Source organism: Juglans regia, chromosome 4, assembly GCF_001411555.2.
Source record: "Juglans regia cultivar Chandler chromosome 4, Walnut 2.0, whole genome shotgun sequence".
In the NCBI taxonomy this organism is placed as follows: Eukaryota; Viridiplantae; Streptophyta; class Magnoliopsida; order Fagales; family Juglandaceae; genus Juglans; species Juglans regia.
This window is the reverse complement of record NC_049904.1, coordinates 32936141-32955753: the sequence shown is the minus strand read 5'-3', so window position 1 is coordinate 32955753 and position 19613 is coordinate 32936141. Positions and strand designations below refer to the sequence as shown.

Here is a 19613-nt window from a genome sequence, read left to right as displayed (position 1 = left end):
GATTCACATGAAAAAAAATAATTTTTTTAATAGTGAACTTCATTTTTTTTCAAAATGATTATGCAGCGTTAACGCACTTTATGATTATATGTAAAATTACTCAAAGTTTCATGTTGTAAATTCGGATTCTTGGTTTAAAACTCGGTGCCCAAATCGGGCCGGTAAAAAATCCAGCCCGAATGAATAGTCTAAGTGCTTCATCCCGTATTCCTGCTTCAATCTCCTGATCATGGTCATTTTGGAGTATCCATTGAGTTAATTCATTTTTACTTACAATGCTGAACTCAAATCACTTAATTTTCATGCTACATCGACCCTCTGATCATCTCCTTCCCGTCTCCTTTTTCTTTTCTCGCCCTGAACATTATCTATGCATGCCCTGGACCTGATTATGCACGGGTATGATCTTCTTCTTTGCAGAGGTAAGGAATTATGCAACGAGCAAGCACCAGTACTATCTGTCGCTCACGCTCACTTCCCATTTTTCATATGGCTTGGCAACATTAGTGTTAATTGGATTTGGCTTATATGATTTGCTTCGTTTAATGATGTCGACAGAAATAATCCCTGTTGATCATTAGCAGTACTGCTTAATTTTAGTAATAAGAAGTGGTACTAGGCAGTAATTTCCTTGATTTTGTATTGCCTGATTGTTCTTTGCTCCCAGAAAACTCATCATTTATTAGTGTTCTTGTCAATGTTAATTTGTCAAGTTTGCTTGCTGTGTTGAAGGGAATGTAAGATGTAAACATTGGAAATTAAATACCAAAAAATCATTTATTAAAGAACGTACAAAAGATTCCTGCTTGTTTTCCACATTCATAAGGAATTTCTTTTAATTGTTGGAAGTGAAACAAGCTTTCCTGCTTCTCCCTCATGATCATACTCCCATACGATTTCGATCTGACGACTCCCGTATGTGCTTCTGTGCATTACTCTACCTAATGCATTCTGAAGCAGGCCTTTGCCCTCCACGGCATAATTTTATGTGCACTGGACATGACTTTAGGCAGTTATTTGCAAGGCTGCCTGAAATCCTTTTTGAGTGAGTGATGAACTCTGGTGGAAGATCTCCTGACAGAAAGTTGTTATCCAAGTACAGGATTCTCCATGATTGCTCTATTTTGTTTCCAAATTCTCTTGGTATTGGCCCAGCAAACTCATTACGTGCTAGATTAATCGCGGTTAAGTTCTGGATCGTGGTCAAATTGACAGGCAGAAGACCATGAAGATTGTTATTTTCTGCATCAAGAAACTGAAGTTGTCTCTCTTCCATGGAAAAGTTGGCCGCCTCTATTGCATTGAACTGATTGTTTGAAACGTTAAGGTAAACCAACCTAGGAAATGAAAGAATTTCCTTGCCAATAATACCTGAAAAGAGGTTGTGGCTTAGATCTAGCCGACTAAGGTTGCTGAGCATATTAACCGGAGAAATGTGGCCTGTAAGTATATTATCGTTCAGAGACAGAGTTGTCAATCTGAGAGGAAAATATGGCAGATTTCCATAAAGCTGATTGAAAGAAAGATCTAGAGTTTCTAGTTGCCATAATCCGGTGAGGTCCGGGATTGTGCCGGTGAGTGCGTTTCTTGCCATATGTAAGTAGCTCAGATTTCGTAGTCTAGAAATATTGATTGGAATTGAGCCAGAAAGAGTGTTTCCCGATATGTCTAGATATTCCAGATTCTTGAGCAAAGTGATTTCTGTAGGAATGGTGCCGGCGAGGCAATTGTCGGAGAGAGATAGTTTGGTGAGTTTTGTAAGATTGGAGATGGATTCGGGTATGGTTCTTCGAAACTTGTTCTTGCTCAGATTAAGGGTGGTGAGCTCAGTTAGGTTCCCGATCGATGGTGTCAAAAACCCATCATATCCAACATCGTCGAGATCAATAGCTATGATCCTGCTGGGACTATTGTCAAGAGGAAAACTACATAAGACTCCGAGGAAGTGTCGGCCTGTACTTTGGCAGGGATCCACCCTGAAATCCCAAGTATCAAGGAAAGAGTCTGAAGAGATAGACGTAGAATCAACGGAGTGCTTCACGGTTCGAAGGACTTCGATGTCGGAGTCTAGGGTTGAAGAATGAATAAGCATTGGAATTAAACTTAAAAATAATGTGGTGACAACTAGATAATGGTGACTGAGGAAGGAGATGAAATGCAGGATTAATGTAGCGGCGGCCATGAGTTCAGGGATTGTTGGTATGTATGGTTTCTCAAAATGCTTCTTATAATTTGCCTTGAATCTCGGCGTGATGTATGGAATGGCTGCACAGAAAAAAAGTAAATCACGTGCTCATGCCAAGATCATGACCATTGGGTATGGGGTATTTTGCATGGGAATGTTTCTAAAATGCATGTTGCTTTGGTTTCCTTTTTAAGCAATTCAGATTTCAACCTACCTTTCTTTTTTCAATCAATTTCGAGGGACAGAACATACAAGACAGATGAGCCATCTAAAAAGCATAAGTACACCGAAACAAGAGCAAAAAATTTGAGCCCACAAACTGTACAACGATGTATAAAATATAAGAAGGCAGAGAGAACTAATCCATCACATAAAAATTCAAATGGCTGGGCAAAGTTGGGCTTCGACTTTTAAAAAAGGTCGGGTTAATGACTCTAATTTCCAATCTATCTCTAGTAAAAATAATTATTTTTTTATCAAAATGAATCTATTTTTATTATAAATAATTTTTATCATCGTAAATAATCCGTCCCTTGAAATTTTACGTCCCTCAAAATAATCCGTCACAAATCATTTTTATTTGTGATCATGTTTTTCTTGTAACGAAGAGATCAAAGAGCCGGCCCTAGATCCTACACTCGCCCTCGGTTGCACTGCCGAGCCTTGGCACCTCTTCTCCGACAAATAATTTCAGTGAGTGAAGGAAGATCATCAGTTTCTGCTTAGAAGTACCCACATTAAATAAATAAATAAAATCACTTTCTTATAATGTCCTTTATTTTTTAAAAGATTTACGTGAGACATACACATGTTAAGACTATCCAAAAAAAAAAAAAAAAATAGATAGTACTTAAGTATCCTTCTTTACTTTAATAATCGATTTCGAGGTAAGGAACATACAAAGCACATAAATATACAATTGAACGCGTGAATCATCAAAATTAATCAAAAGCATGTAAGTACGTTCACCGTACCATGCAGCCGAGAATATCTTCTTTAATTCAAATTATCTATAATTAAGTTGCATGCCTGAAAAAAACATTGGCACTAGTATTGATTTTTTTATATGTATCTTTAGAATTACATTTTTTAAAAATTAATTTTACATATAAAAAAAACTCTCACATTGAATTATGGATCTTTGAACCAGATATTAATAAAATATTTTTATTTTTATATTTTTTTCTTAAAATTATTATTATTATTATATATTTTACAATTAGCATCATGTGCTCAAAAAAATACCAATTTTATATATCTAAATATTAACAATTTCGTATATCAAAATGACCAATTTTATCAATGAATATTAATATGTACTAAAAAATACTTTGTATCATCAACTTAATACAAATTTCATATACCAAAATCATCTAAATACAAATTTTACAAAGTTGATTTTAATGGATAAGAGAGAGAAAAAAACATTAAAAATAATGTTTGTATAATAAATAGTGCTTCTTCAAAAATACTATATATAGCTATGTAAAAATTTAGATATGTATAAGTTAATTTAGATGAATCTAAAGACATATTATAAAAAAATTAAAAAATAAAAAAAATAAGAAAAGAAGAAGAAGAAGAAAAAGATAAAGAAGGATAAGCCATTACTAGTGCGAACAGAAAAGAAGAAGAGGGCCAAAAAAAAAAAAAAATTCTTGAGAAGATCAAAACGTACTTTTGGAGGATGGGTCCGTTTTACACCCATTCTTTCATGTCAAAGTCTTCTTGAGAGGGCAAGGGTGAACGTTGAAGGCCGTTTAGATGGTGAGATAAAATAGGTTTGTTTTAAATTAAAATTAAAAGTTAAATAAAATATTATTAAATATTAATTTTTAATATTATTGTTATTTTAAAATTTTAAAAAATTGAATTATTTATTATATTTTATGTGAAAATTTAAAAAAATTATAATGATAAAATTAGATGAAATGAAACTATTTCTATATCCAATCGGGACTTTAGACTTCTTCTGTAGAGCATTATATTTCTTAGGTTTGAATAAGCTGGACTCAAAACCACCAAAAAAAATAATAATTAAAACAAAAAAAAAAAGGATGGTGCTTTCCTTTTTGCTTTCAAGCCATTCTTTCTTTTATAATCTAAATAATACGAGGAGGCAATTTGAGATGATTTTCCTGTCTAAATGTGATCATAGTAATTTAATAAATCGTTAGGCGGTAAATACCAATAAATTCATGTTCAAATTCGAATCCAAAACTTAATAAGGCCAAACCACGTGGGAGTAATCCAAAATATAGTTCATAATCAAAATTTTGAAGAAGGAAATATCATATTAACGCATGAAGGTGATCAATATGGAAAGCACATTTACGCTAGAATATTAGCCTTGAATATACCATTCAATTTAAATTTGCTATACTATATATAATTAGCTGCCCGGTAAATTACATTGGTTAGGATCACAGAAATAGCAGCGATGCATGCTTTGGAATGATGCTTTGATGTAGAAAATGAATAAATAAATAGAGTAATGATATACACTATACTTTCATTCTACTATGTAAGATGTGACACATTTATCAATACTATTAGATGATCTTTTATTTGATGATTTTTTATCATTTAATAGTAATAAATATGTCACATCTTAAATAATAGAATGAAAGTGAGATTATAGTATGGTGTATAGAAATTTTTATAAATAAAACACGAGACCCGGAGGAATTTCTTGACAATACAAAATAAGAAACAAAAGTTACGAGCGGACCATTCATCTAATTGAATGAAACAAAATTAATATTTTCCAACCATTCCAATATATATGATATTATCAACAGAAAAGTGAAAATAAATACAAGTAGACACGGACTTAAATTATATATATATATATATGTGCATATATGACAAGAACACACTTACACGTGGACAGAGACGACAATCGATCTCTCCCAGTACTTGACTGCCTGACTAATCTTTACAACTGTATGCACTTCAAATTCTGTTACCCTATGATGAATCAAATATTGACTACCGATTCTGTTGTAGCTCTATCATTCCAAGATTAGGTATTAATGCAGCTGGTTGATGCTTATGTTATTTTGTAAGCCCTTCTTTCCAAGAGTGCCTTGCATCATTGCCACAAACTCGTTATAATCAATGCGCCCATCCTGTAAAGAATACAATGATTAAATCTCACCAAAATATGATGAACTATCTTTGTACCCAAAAGAATTTGAACAAGCATTTGGTAGAAGTCATTTACGTTGTCCTGGTCAACTTCACGAATTATATCTTCTAGCTGAGTGTCTTCTAAGCCAAACCGTTCACAGGCTTGTTGGAGTTCATCTTGAGTGATGTATCCACTCCCATCTTTGTCGAAGTATGAGAAGGCTGCATACAAATGATCCTCCCTCTGGATCTTATTTAGATGGAGCATTGCTGCTATGAACTCCCCATAGCCTATGGTACCACTGTTGTCAATATCTGCCTGAAATTTTACAAGAAAGGGAAAGATTCTTCAAACAAAATAGAGCACAGGATACTTGAACCATTGAGAACGTCAGTGACATAAGGCAAACACGAGGCATTCTATGTATCGTTTTGTACGAATAATCAGGCACTTTGGTCTTATTATTGCAGATACTCACTCAAACAGACCCTAATCATGGTCAAAGTCAACTAGAACTACTCAACTTGAACAGAGTACTGTGATGCTTTCCAACCCCGGAGATAAGGCACCAAAAGGAGGAGGGAATTCTTTTTAGGGACTAAAAGCCACATGCACAAGTAAAACTCTCAATGTGCATGCTAAAATAGCACTTACAGCTTGCATCAATCCATTAATTTCAGAATCCTTGAGAATGCATCCCACTCTATCCAAACTGTTTTTCAGTTCCTCAAGGGTGATTTGTCCACTGTTATCCGTGTCTATCATCTTGAACATTTCTTTCAGACCTGCAATCTCCTCTTCAGACAAGCTTTCGGCAATGACCTACAAAATTAGCATACGTCACAAGTCAAACCTTAAGTAGATATCAATCCTGAGATTGGAAAGACCGCCAGCAGAAATCTTCAGATGCAATGATACTTAAACAGCCATAAATATTTACATAATCATTTCCTTTTTAGTTCTCAACTATATACAAAAACCAAGATGTCTCGTGATACCAGAAAAATGTAGATATTAGGGATGACAATATGTGACACGACCAGTGAACCTAACACGACACGAAATTAGCAAGTTTGTAATTGACATAAATGGGTTCAGGTCAAAACGGGTTAACCCGTAAAACACAATTAATAAATAGGTCAATAACGGTTCAACCTGCTTAACCCGAAATCAACATGCAATAACCCATTTAAATTTTATTTCAAAATTACAATTATATTATTCTTGGATTATAATATTGGTATTTCTCAATATGCTTATGTTTTTATGGCTGAAATTGAAATGCTCGATCTATGCTTATATATGTTACTGTCGGGTTTGTAATATTAGTTTTATTATAAATTAAAATCTGAAAAATATTTATATTTATTGTTAGCAAGTAGTCTTATTTTTGTTTTTAGAGATATTGTGGCTACTGATAAATATATATTTTAACTTTTATGTTAAATTATGTTAATCAAATCAAATGGGTTATACTGGTTATTTCAGCCCATTTATATAAAATGGGTTGAAAAATAAGTCATGCGTGTTGACCCATTTCTTATTTCTAATTAATTATTAAACGGGTAAAAAATGGTGACACGACACGACTTGTTAATTAAATGGGTCGTGTTAGGGTTGACCCATATAGTCAAATGTCAATGACCTGACACGACACGACCATGACTCGCAAACATGAATTGTCACCCCTAAACTACTAGCTATTCAACAAAAATATCTTCTTGCACTTTCCACAGCTGATAATTTCATGAAAACCAAATGATGTCTTAATAATGAGTACCATCATGCGCTTGTGGTTTGTGATGCAAAATATATTCAGAATGAAAAGCAAGCTGTGCTGACATGTGCTATCCCTGGACTTTAGTGTCGAAAATGAAAAGCACTCACTCTGATAGCCATTTTCTTTAACTTGTTCATGGCAGAGAATTGCTTCAAGCGAGTTAGAACTGCAGAATCAAGAGGTTTATCCGGAGCAACACCATCGACCTGAACCCAAGGGTGACCTGAAGAAGAACAAAACATAAGTTAATGGGCTGTAAATCCTTAGGATTACAGAAACAGAAAGAAAATTGGTGTGAGAGAATGAGAGAGTTTAAATAATTATTGATGCAGAGATTGACAGCCTTTTGACTTAGATTTTCTTTTCAAATATTATTTACTGCTTGAAAAGTACCATATTCATAAATCTTCTGATAATGTATTTAGAATATGTTAGAATGCCTTTTGATTATCCTCTGTCCCCTAAATTTTAGAAATAGGAGAGTTATGAGCCACCTTCCTACCACCAGCTATCCAAGTAGAAAGGAAATGATTTTAGAAAACAGGGATTCTTTACAGAATATGGGACTGCAATTATCTAGTCTATGTTCTTGCACTCGCTTGATCAGACAGGATAAAAACACAGTTCATTGTTTCAAATTTATCGTAAAAAATATTGAAAAGTTAAGTGGAGGAAAAGTTAAGGGATATGAGTCAAATGCCGATGGCTTCATTCATCATGCCACACTACCTCTTAGTCACATACCACGGGAGAATGTAGCAAGACCGCTATCACTTTTTTCCCCATGCCTGAGGAAGACTAAAGATGATGGCTCAAATGATGATGGTTTGTTTAATCATCATGTCACACTACCTCTTAGTCACACAAAGACATGAACTGCAGGGAAATGTGGTGAGACGGTTACCACTTGCTTCACCATGCCTTCTCTTAAATTTCAAAAGATACCCTGAAAGTATTACAAGTCTTTGTTTCTGCAATATATTATGGTAGGAACTGGGGACATATGGATATTGGAAGAGAGGAATGGTTGATGTTTGGGCTGTCCACTGTTATGGATGTCTTACAAAATCATATTGAAAGAAGTTCGTAAGCATAATCAAATCTAGTTTTTATCTTTTCAATATCACTAATTTAAAACACTTTCCAACAGTCTTTAGACCAAAAGGCATTTTGTCACTCTCACTGTTTCAATTCTGTATTGATGCATTAGTGGTCTACCAATCCAAGGAAATTATTAGAACTATTTGTCATTTCCCATGTTTCCATCTATAAATTTATGCAACTCTCAAAGGACTATGACTTGTACCCCAAAGGCAAAGATATCACCATCCGCCACCCATATTTGCGATTCTCCATGGTATTGTTATATAATAAAGAGACATTCCACCAGTTTGATGTAGATTGTCCTCAAGCATCAAGATCAAGCATGATTGCTGAAAGACAGATGCACGTTTGCTTGTACTTTGCAACAAAACAATATAACCCATCCTAAGAACTCAAATAGCAAATTCAAAATAGTACCATACAGCATAACTAACCATTTTCTTAAATATGAAGAACTACCAATTATGCATCTTGAATAAAATGATAAACAATTCGACAGTAAAGTCCTGCCATTATGTTAAAGATCAAGTTGTTGATATATGCATACTCACAAAGAACTTCATGGGCTGTCAGCCGCTTCTTGGGATCTCTTACAAGCATTCTTCGAACTAGATCCTTTGCACTTTCTGATATACTAGGCCATGGTTCTGACATAAAGTCAAGTTCCCCTTTCAGGACTTGCTCAAAAATTCCCTGCTCTGTTTCTGGTATTTAACATAGCATGGAATACCAAGAAGATTAGACGCAATATTTTATCTATGCCGGTTAAATGCACATAGAATATGGAAAGCTATGAACCATGAGATTCTCACCATCCCAGAATGGGGGGACACCACTTAGTAAGATGTAAATGATCACCCCGGCACTCCAAACATCACATTCTTGACCATAATGCTTCCGCAACACTTCCGGGGCCACATAATAAGGGCTTCCAACCACATCAGTGAAAGTTTCACCTGAGTGGATGAATTACATTCTCAAGATCAGAAATGGAAGGGGACTATCTAAAGGAGTTAGCAGGAAAGCAATGAATATGTCAACAAGTACAAATTAAGCACAACCAATAGTGAGACTGTATGTTACTACAAGAATATATAGCTTCCAAAATAGAATATCGGAGCTGTTAGTTGTACAGTGTCTACAGACATGCAATGGCTAACTATATGGGCATGGAATAGAAACACTAATCTGCCAATCAAGCAAACAATTTTCACCTTAGCATTTCTTATGTGTAAGGATTTGAATCGCTACTTGCTAGGTCCGTTCATTAATTAGATTTTGATGGTTTGCGGTGTGTACTTTTGTTATCAAATATTTGTGTACCAATATGAGGTCTTCTATCATTCACGGGATAATTATCCAAATTCATTCAAACATTAAAAAAAAAAAAAAAACTTAATTTTTTTATATGTTAGGGAGTAGATCTTTGTCGCCTATATGCATGATAATGTATGCTCAAACAACCGGCAGTAGTCGAAAGCTCTGAATCCTGAACTCGATGATATAAACTACTACCATAAACAGCATTATACCAATCAAGAATGAATATACCTGGCCGAAAGAACACCGAAAGCCCAAAGTCTATTGTTTTAAGTGGCGACTCCTCTTCCTGGTTGATAAGGAGAAAATTCTCTGGCTTCAAGTCCCGATGCATGACACCCAAAGAATGGCACGCTTCCACAACACCAACTATTATCCTTGCAAGCTCAGCTGCTTTTCTCTCTGTATAATGGCCCTTCTGTATAATTCTATCAAAAAGCTCCCCACCTGCACAAAGTTCCATAACAACATGGACGGCCACAGCATCCTCGTAAGCACCCACAATTTGTATGACATTGGGGTGACCAGCCAAGTGGTGCATTATCTGAATCTCCCTTCTAACATCCTCCACATCCTCCTCCGTCGTCAGTTTCCTCTTTGCGATAGACTTGCAGGCAAACTCTTTATTTGTTCCTTTCTCTAAGCACAGAAACGTTGTCCCAAACTGCCCTTGTCCGAGCTTCCGACCCAAAGTGTATTTCTCCTTTAAATTCTCCCTTTTCCTCCCCAACACGGATTCCATTTGAAGTCCCACACTCGACGCCTTCTTCGTATGACTGGGTTTCTTTGGTTTCCCTGCATCCGCAGCATTATTCCCCTTCTCTTTGACCTCTTGCTTATCGGGGTTTTCCTGTACGCCTTGCTTAACGGGTTTTTCCTGCACGTCTTGCTTAACGGGTTTTTCTGCTACCTCTGGCTTAACGGGTTTTTCCTGTACGTTTTGCTTAACGGGTTTTTCTGCTGCCTCTGGCTTTACGGGTTTTTCAGGTTCTTTTGCTTCAGCTTGCTCGTTGGCAATTTTAACCATCACAGGTGGCGTGCTCTGAACTGGCATTGGAGCATCGGAGCCTTTAGCAGAAGTATCGGGACCTGTCGGGGCCTCGGTACTTCTAGAGGAATCCGGACTTGCCGGAGTTTTGCGGCTGGCTTCAGCGCTCGGTGGGGGAAGCCGGTCCTCTGGGGGCTGGGTTCGCCAGACCGCAGCCGACACAGATTGCAAGAATCCATTAGCACCAAGATTTGGACCTACACATGTGTTTCCCATGAAAATATACCAACCTCTCAAGTCCTTATTAAATCCCTCTCTGGAATCCCCAACATCCTAATTGATCTTCCTTAATCCCCTAAGCTGTAAAGACATTCAAGCTCCAGCTGTGTGATCGGATCAGAGACCTTGAAAAATTCATAAACCATTACCGAACAACGCTTTTTTTTCGTTCCTTTACGGACGTTTGGAAACGCTAATGCCTAATTGCAACGTACCCTAAGCTATCCTCAATAGGAATCAAACTCGTAGATCACCGAAATTTTCAAAAAAATTACTACAATTTGTACAATGATCAGAAGAATTACTTTCGATGACGAAATGAAATGTCAGGAAGGTGTCTTTAGATCTCAAAATTCGAAAACTAAGAAAATCTAATAAATAAGTCTGAATAATTACAACAAAATGATATGACAGAAAAAGGGCAATAAATTAATTCAAAGAATAGTTCGACAAAAGTGGAGTTTGGGATAAGAAAACACGTTCAAGGAGTGAAATGAAATGGAGGAAAAAGAGAACAAGTACAGGAGATGGATCTATTTAGATTGAGAGCGGGGGGCAGAGTCGTTCTGAAGAAGAAGAATACGCTGACCAAAATATCCGATACCCCGGAATTTTCTTTATTCGAAAATGGAGAAGACGCCATGTCCAGGTTGTTTAGCTAATGCAGAGAGAGAGAGAGAGAGAGACAGAGAGATTGACGAGAGACAACCATGGATTAAAGCGAAGGATTAATGATAGCGTATTATGGCCGTGATTCAATACATGCATGCATGTTTTATTCGAACCGGTGGTTTTAACCACGTCCTCAAGCATTGTACAGTACAGTTATCTATTAAGAGTAATTCTACATACAACCGTGAAGTGCGTAACCGTCGCGTAATCACTTTGAAAAAGAGTGGGATCTACTATTAAAAAATTAATTTTTTTCATGTGAATCCCATGTTTTATTCATTTTTTTCAAAGCGATTACGCGACGGTTATGCAATTCACGGTTGTAAGTATCTTTTCTCATCTATTAATGACCGAAATAAGTCTTCAATATATCTATATTTTCCGTATGTTCCTTTTAAGATAAATTTTATTAGCAATTAACCAAACGAAACCTTGGTTAATGTTAGAATCAAGATAGTTATCAAAGAATAATGATTATCTTCGTTTCATAAAAAATTAGATTATAAATGAAACGATTCAAACATTTATTGGTATTAATAAATATTATCAATTTCAAGTGTTTTTTCAAGATAATATTGTCATGAATGGAATTCTAAAGGCCATCCCATGAGTCATTAATATAATAGTTCATTTCACATTATGTTTTTTCTTGTTTCTAACTATATATAAAAATAAAGTTATTTTATATCGTATGTAAAGCATATTATCTACATTACTTAAATGATAAGATTCAATTTATAATATTTAAAATTTATCTTTCAAAATCAAACTATGCCATATATATTTATATATACGTCATAGTAGATAACATTATTGATCCCAAAATAATAAACTTAAATTTTATGTTTAATTATTAGTTTGGAAAATTTCTAAATACATTTACAAATGCGCGTATATGGTTTAATTTTTTAACACGTGGATTTTGAAATAATGTAAACTTAAAATTAATTTGGTTGGGCACAAATTAGGAGCTTTCATGTCGTGATTTAACAAAATTATAACATTTTTACTATACATTTTCCAAAGCATAAGGAATTTATTGTCTCATTTGGTTACGCAGTTAAGATGAGATGAGATGGGATATTTTTATTGAAAGTTGAATAAAATCTTATTAGAATATAATTTTTATTTTGAGATTTGAAAAAGTTGAATTGTTTATTATATTTTGTGTGAGAGTTTGAAAAAATTGTAATAATGAGATGAGATGAAGTGAGATTAGATCAAATAATTTTGTGTATCCAAACCGGGCAATCACGAATAAAATCTCTATGAAATTGACCATATCCTGTGAACCCATTGAAATTCTTTAATTCTAAGACTTCTTAACTACTACTAACTACCATATAAACCTAATTAAAGAATATATCATGAATTACTTTTTAAAATTTGTCAGATATTATTATTATGAGTAATGTTATATACTATATCTTCATCTTATTTTAATTATATTAAGTGGTATGTAGTACATTTATTATTATATATAATATTATTATTATATATATAGATTGTTTTTATTTGTAAGTTAATATATAAGATAAACAATTGACACATGACAAGACATGATGTGTAAAAAGAAAATTAATTTTTTATTTTCAATGTCAACAATGTGAGTGTAATATTTATTAACCATACCAACTTACAAATTTGTTGTTCGAAGGGGCCGGCTCGGACCGGGTTTTCAAATTAAACGGCCATAGGCCTATACCAATGGCAGTACTGACGTTGAAAAGTGGCTTTTCAAAGAAATTATCTGAAAAAGGAGGGCCCACACTCTTCTACCAAAAAGGCAAAAATATCGGATTTGTGTTTTGACTTTGACCATATAAAAAGAATCAAAAGTGAAAGAACCTTCTGAATAATCTGAACTGCCTCCGGTCAAGAAACGGAAAGAGGTGCATTTTTCATGGTATTGTTGTCGAAAATCAAACTAAATAATAACTTATGTTGATTATTAAATTTTGATATCAAGAGGAATATAAAATCAAATATTGTGTAAACTATAATAAATAATTTTGATATCACGGTATTGTTCTCAATTCATCTAAACTCATATTATCTAATCATTATAATTTTTTTAAATTTAAATATAAAATATAATAAATAATTAAACTTTTCAAATTTTAAAATAATAATTATATTAAAAAATAATATTATAATAATATTTTATTCAATTTTTAACTTTCATCTAACTCAATTCAACATCTAAACGCATAAAGTACTATTTTCAGAACCAACCTTGTGACATGTTGAGTTTAGGTCTAGTTGGGTAGTAAGAATACTTCAGAAATACCAAGTTGGTCGGCTTTATTTTGACACAATTCATGCCTACACACACAATATGAAACTAATATATTTTGAGAAAAATTATTTTATTTTTGGCATGGTAATTAGTGGTAAGTCGTATGAAGTTGGTTGATCCCTGATCTCTATTCTAAAAGAACCTAAAAGAGAAGAAAACTAGCTAAGTTCCATATATATAATTGGAGGAATGACTTTTACTATGACTTAATTAATCTTTTTCTTATTTTCTAGTTCGACTGACTATGTCTTAATTGTTTTTAAACCTTTGATTACTTTCTCAAGTCTCAACTGCTACGTTAGCCGGCAAAATCTACTGAAAACAGCCGTCGATGGAAAAAAAAGAAAAAAGAAAAAGAAACCAGTAAGACTAATTCAAAGCAGACCTTTCTCAAGTCTCAACTGCTAGATTGTCTTTTTTCTTCCTAAACAAGACGTCACTCGGTTCCACTCCCCAGCTCGTCTCGCTACCAATATAAATACATGGGACTTCTAAGCTTGAAGGCAAAACCAGAGTTCTCTATTTCTGCAAAAGCTCAGCATAACAGTGCAGAAAGGAATAACGTCTGTGCTTAGTTTTTGCTAATTGTATTAATTGCCCATGAATTCGATTGCTGAGAACCCTGTTTTGAGCCCCCAAAAAAGAAAGCAGTTGCATGGTCCGAGGCCTGCACCTCTGACAGTGAGCAAAAGTTCCATAAAGATCAGAAAGCCATTTCCCAGTCGGAAAAGCCGTTCTCCAGTTATAACATATCTGCAATCTCCCAAGGTCATTCACGTTAGACCTGAGGAGTTTATGTGTACAGTGCAACGCCTTACGGGGAATCAAGCGCCAAGTGATGCTGCTGCTTCTTCTCATTCCTACTCTTCTACCTCTTGTGTGATGGCGGCCGATGAAACCATGGGCATGGGAAGCTCAAGCAATGGCAAAGTTCAGAAATATAATGGTGGGGTAGCGATATGGTGTTGATGCAGCTCTCGGAATGCCTCCAAGGCCTTCCAATTTTGCTGCATATTCTATAGCTTTGTATGTCAACATAGATCTCTAAGTGACGTAGAAGAAGATTACAGATCATGTACTAGTCCAAATGTTATTGCATAAAAAAATCTGACTCAGTCTATATAGGGAATCTGTGTGTATATTGGAGATCGACAGTATTTCCTGTAATTTTTTAGCTCAGGGGCAATGCTCTCTCCTTTGAAATGGGCAGTACAAATGTGATCCAAATCCAAGTCAGATCTCTGATCTTCTCTCTCTCTCTCTCTCTCTTTCTGTAGATGTAAAATTAGCTTTTCAGCCAACTCAATCGTCAAGCACGCCTGAAGAAGGAGGCCGGCCGGCGAACTGTTCCACACTAGATGCCATTGTTATGGCCGTATTCTTACGTACTGAATCCAAACATTTTGAAAGTAATTGACATAATAATGGAAGAAAAAACAAACAGAAATTAATATAAGAAACACACACAGCTAGTATGAAGTCATCGTTTTTTTTTTTTTTTGTGGTAATTTATACGAAGTCAGTCAGCAATTCGAATTAGGTTAATAACTTAATACTGTAGACTTTGACTGATTTGATCTAAATATCAACGTTTGAATGTTAATTCTAATGAGAAATTTCTTTCTGGGCAGACAGCCGGCAAACCCTACTAGACCAGCAATCATTAATTTCGAAACAAAAAGGACCAATTCAAACCAGACCATATATATGGACTTTAATTTATTTTCTCCAACCAAACCCGGCCCCCACTCAAATTTACTGATCCCTCTCTGCTCTCTGCCCAATATAAAATTATTAAAAAATATTTTTTTAATTACGAAATAAAATAAAAAATCCTGGATTTATATCCCTGGATTTCTAAGCTTAGATGCCAAACCAAAATATAAGAGTTGTGCTCGGTGCTGGTTGTTAATTATTTCCCATGAATTCATTTGATGAGAATTGTCAGTTGCAAGGTCCAAGCCTGCCTGCCGGCTAGGTTTGGATAAACAAAACGTTTCATATTATTATTAAAAAAGTTTTAAATTTTCGAACTAATAGATAATTCAAAATTTTTAAATATTAAAATAAATAATAATATTAAAAAATAATTTTTTAATAATTTTTTATTTAATTTTTTACTTTTATTTAAAATATCTCATATCATATCATATCATATCACTATCCAAACCCTACATTACTGTGAAAAAAAGTTCCACAAAGATCAAGAAAGCACTTCAAAGTCGAAGTCGTTCTCCGGTTATAATATATTTGCAATTAATCTCCTTATAAGGTTGTTCACGTAAGACCTGGGGAATTTATGGGTATAGTGAAACGGCTTACCGGCCGGAATTAATAATCAAGCTTCGAGTGTTGCTGCTGCTGCTTCTGGATCTTCCTCTACCTTCAGGGGCGGAATTAGGATTTGGTGTTTGGGAAGGCGATTGAAAAAGTATGTGGTATATGTGAGTATAAGTAATATGTATTTTTTGTCCGTGACTATATTATAAACAATAATAATACGTCATAAAATTGTATAAAAAAAATACATGTCCATAAATTATCTCAAAGATAATTTTTCTTAGGATTTGCATAGTTTGCTAGAGACCATTACAAAAAGAAAAGAAAATGAAATATCAACTTATGATTTCTCCTTCAAATTAAGCTCGACGACGATCTTTCAGAGAATAAAATTCATCTATTATCATCTCTGAAGTGAAATTTTTAGCAATTTTTTTCTCAATATAAACTAACAAATGATTTGCAAGAAACTCATCTTCCATTCGAGTACACAATTTAGTTTTTATAAGTTTCATGACAGAAAATGCTCGCTCAGTAGTAGCAGTAGAAACTGGAAGAGTTAATACTAAACGAATTAACATGTCAATCAAATAATAAATCTTTGACTTTTCTGAAATTGCCAGTCCTTTGCATAGCTCAGATAATGTAGACATATTTTGAAAATCTAGATTCGTCAACACATCAAGCTCATAATGCTGCAATTGAATTCTCAAAATGAATATTTATTGCTCAGTAAATTCCTGTAGATAAAACTTCTCAACCAATTTGCATATATCATCAATTTTAAATGATTTATATGCGCCTTTAGGGTTTAAAGCAGTACTAAGAATGAGAAGTTCCATTGCATGGTCGTTAAATCTATTATTCAATTCTTGCAACTGGAAGTCTATTGTAGCAATAAATATATCAGTCCTAAAATGATGTCTTTAACGATAAAAGTTACAAAACTGAGCTTACTTTATTATGAAAAAAAAAACATACGCTGCATACAGATGTCTTTAACGACAAAATAAGTGAATGAACAAATGAGATTATGAATTTATGAGAGTCATTGACTCACTGTCAGACCGTGTATTAATGTATGATTATCCTTATAGTTCTGGGCCTCTTACTAGCTTCTTCCGAAGCATTACCCAGCATCCAGCGAGCGAGAGAGAGAAAGTGGAAGAGAGAGAGAGGTTGTTGTGCAAAGATGAAGGAACTGAGTTACTGAAGTGTTACCCAGCGAGAGAGAAAGAGACTGTCACGACTCACGAACTGACGCTGTGAAGCAGCAGAAAGAAATAGAGAGAAACTCATAAGTCAGATGAAGGAAATGAAGATTGAAACATTACCCGATGAGAAAGAGAAAGAAAAAGTCGAGTTTATACTTTTTTATCGGTAACAAGCAGATTTTGGCATCAGTTGTCACCGTGGGTGATGTGAGGTGAAGTGAAAAGTTAAGAGTGAGATTAGTAAATATTGAGATTTGAGGAGACAATTTTAATAAAAATTTTAGAAATCAGTATTAGGGGAGGAATTTTAATTATATAAAAAATTTATAATTATCTACATATTATATTAGTGTTTTTAAAAGTTTTTGCCAAGCTATAACACAGTTCCGCCCCTGTCTTCCTCTTTGTGTATTAGTGGCGGAAGAAAACATGGGCATGCAGGGTAACCTTGAGCGAGGATCAGCAGAAGTTTGGTAATGGAGTAGAATATGCACGGCGCTGATCATGATCATCCGGGTTTTTGGAATTACCTTCAAGGCTTTCCAACTTTGCTTCATGCATATATATTAATAGAGAAATGATACTTGCAGTCGTGAGCGTGCAGTCGCCGTGCAGTCGCTTTGAAAAAAGTGAATAAATAAGGGACCCACCTGAAAAGAAATTAATTTTTTAATAGTGGACCCTACTCTTTTTCAAAGCGACTGCACGGCGTTTGCGCATTCCACAACTGTATGTAGCATTGCTCATATTAATATATATACTGGCAGCTTCTTTCTCAGCGTAGCTAGATAGATGTAACACTTATAGGATGTATGCTATTCATTGGTCATTATTTATTCTTATATTCTATATTTATATATATATATATATATTTTTTTTATAATAGAATGTGGAGATATTTTTCATAAAGTGTAAAGTGTAGGATAATAAATAGTAACTAATTGACTGATGAGAATAATTTTTTTATCAGAGATTTCATCACATGAGTTCATTACTAAGTATATTAAAAAAAATGACTTTCTTACCTTAATATTTATTACATTTTATAATATTCTTAAATTAATAAAATTTTGATAGAATAATTGAGAATTTATTTTTTATAATTTAATTTAAACATTTATACTTGGTTTGGTTGCATATATGAAATGAGATGAGATAAATGTTGAAAATCAAATAAAATATTATTAGAATATAATGTTTTAATATTATTTTTATTTTGAGTTTTGAAAAAATTAAATTGTTTATTATATTTTATACGAGAATTTGAAAAAATTATAATGATAAAATGGGATGAGATGAGATGAAACAGTTCTCGAGTGTATCCAAACAAGCCTTCATGTTACAAATTTATTTCCCGATTGGAAATTTGGAAGTCTTAGGCTACGTTTGGGTAGTAAACTCTTATCAACACTCTTCAAGTATTCTCGTACTTATGAAAATACTTCACATGCCAAACAACTTAAAATACTCTCAATGGGACCCACAAACCCACTTCAATCTATATTCATAACTATTCACAAACATTCTATAATATTTATCACTATTATAAATAAATAAATAAATCATTGTAATATTTATCACTTTTAAATATAAATAAAAAATAAAATCACTATAATATTTATTACTATTATATATAAATAAAAAATAATTTCACTATAATATTTATTTATATTATATATAAATAAAAAACAAAATCACTATAATATTTATCCATATTAAATATAAATAAAAAATAAAATCACTATAATATTTATCAATATTATATATAAATAAAAATAAAATCACTATAATATTTATAATTATTATATATAAATAAAAAATAAAATCACTATAATATTTATCCCTATTAAATATAAATAAAAAATAAAATCACTATAATATTTATCACTATTATATATAAATAAAAATAAAATCACTATAATATTTATCATTATTAATATAAATAAAAAATAAAATCACTATAATATTTATCCCTATTAAATATAAATAAAAAATAAAATCACTATAATATTTATCACTATTATATATAAATAAAAAATAAAATCACTATAATATTTATCACTATTATATATAAATAAAAAATAAAATCACTATAATATTTATTTATATTATGTATAAATAAAAAATAAAATAACTATAATATTTATCCCTATTAAATATAAATAAAAAAATAAAATCACTATAAAATTGATCACTATTATATATAAATAAAAAATAAAATCACTATAATATTTATCACTATTAAATATAAATAAAAAATAAAATCACTATAATATTCATCACTATTATATATAAATAAAAAATAAAATAACTGTAATATATAAATAAAAAATAACATTACTATAATATTTATCACTAT

The 19613-nt window shown here is 33.0% G+C and overlaps 3 protein-coding genes across 3 annotated transcripts; 1 reads left to right on the top strand and 2 right to left on the bottom strand.

The window, feature by feature from the left end:
- Positions 1 to 937: 937 nt before the first annotated feature.
- Positions 938 to 2182, bottom strand: LOC109013583 (leucine-rich repeat receptor protein kinase EMS1-like). Its single transcript, XM_018995727.2, has one exon. The coding sequence runs from the start codon at positions 2180 to 2182 to the stop codon at positions 938 to 940; it is 1245 nt and encodes a 414-aa protein (XP_018851272.2).
- Positions 2183 to 4942: 2760 nt separating this feature from the next.
- Positions 4943 to 11535, bottom strand: LOC109013495 (calcium-dependent protein kinase 20-like). Its single transcript, XM_018995601.2, has 7 exons — positions 9754 to 11535; positions 9015 to 9158; positions 8754 to 8906; positions 7206 to 7321; positions 5973 to 6140; positions 5412 to 5636; positions 4943 to 5316 (listed from the first exon to the last, which is right to left on the bottom strand). Exons 1-7 carry the CDS (start codon positions 10784 to 10786, stop codon positions 5218 to 5220), a joined length of 1938 nt encoding a protein of 645 aa, XP_018851146.1. The 5' UTR covers positions 10787 to 11535; the 3' UTR covers positions 4943 to 5217.
- A 2811-nt stretch (positions 11536 to 14346) lies between these two features.
- On the top strand, positions 14347 to 14761 carry LOC109013582 (protein MKS1-like). Its single transcript, XM_018995726.2, has one exon. The coding sequence runs from the start codon at positions 14361 to 14363 to the stop codon at positions 14727 to 14729; it is 369 nt and encodes a 122-aa protein (XP_018851271.1). The 5' UTR covers positions 14347 to 14360; the 3' UTR covers positions 14730 to 14761.
- Positions 14762 to 19613: the final 4852 nt, after the last annotated feature.

Bases quoted from the DNA above. Each gene is read 5' to 3' on its own strand.
- LOC109013495 (XM_018995601.2), bottom strand. From the start codon at position 10,786: ATGGGAAACACATGTGTAGGTCCAAATCTTGGTGCTAATGGATTCTTG. The intron at 9,159-9,753 runs GTATATTCATTC...TCATCCACTCAG, and splicing joins TTCGGTGTTCTTTCGGCCAG to GTGAAACTTTCACTGATGTG. The intron at 8,907-9,014 runs GTGAGAATCTCA...GTTAAATACCAG, and splicing joins TGTCCCCCCATTCTGGGATG to AAACAGAGCAGGGAATTTTT.
- LOC109013582 (XM_018995726.2), top strand. From the start codon at position 14,361: ATGAATTCGATTGCTGAGAACCCTGTTTTGAGCCCCCAAAAAAGAAAG.
- LOC109013583 (XM_018995727.2), bottom strand. From the start codon at position 2,182: ATGGCCGCCGCTACATTAATCCTGCATTTCATCTCCTTCCTCAGTCAC.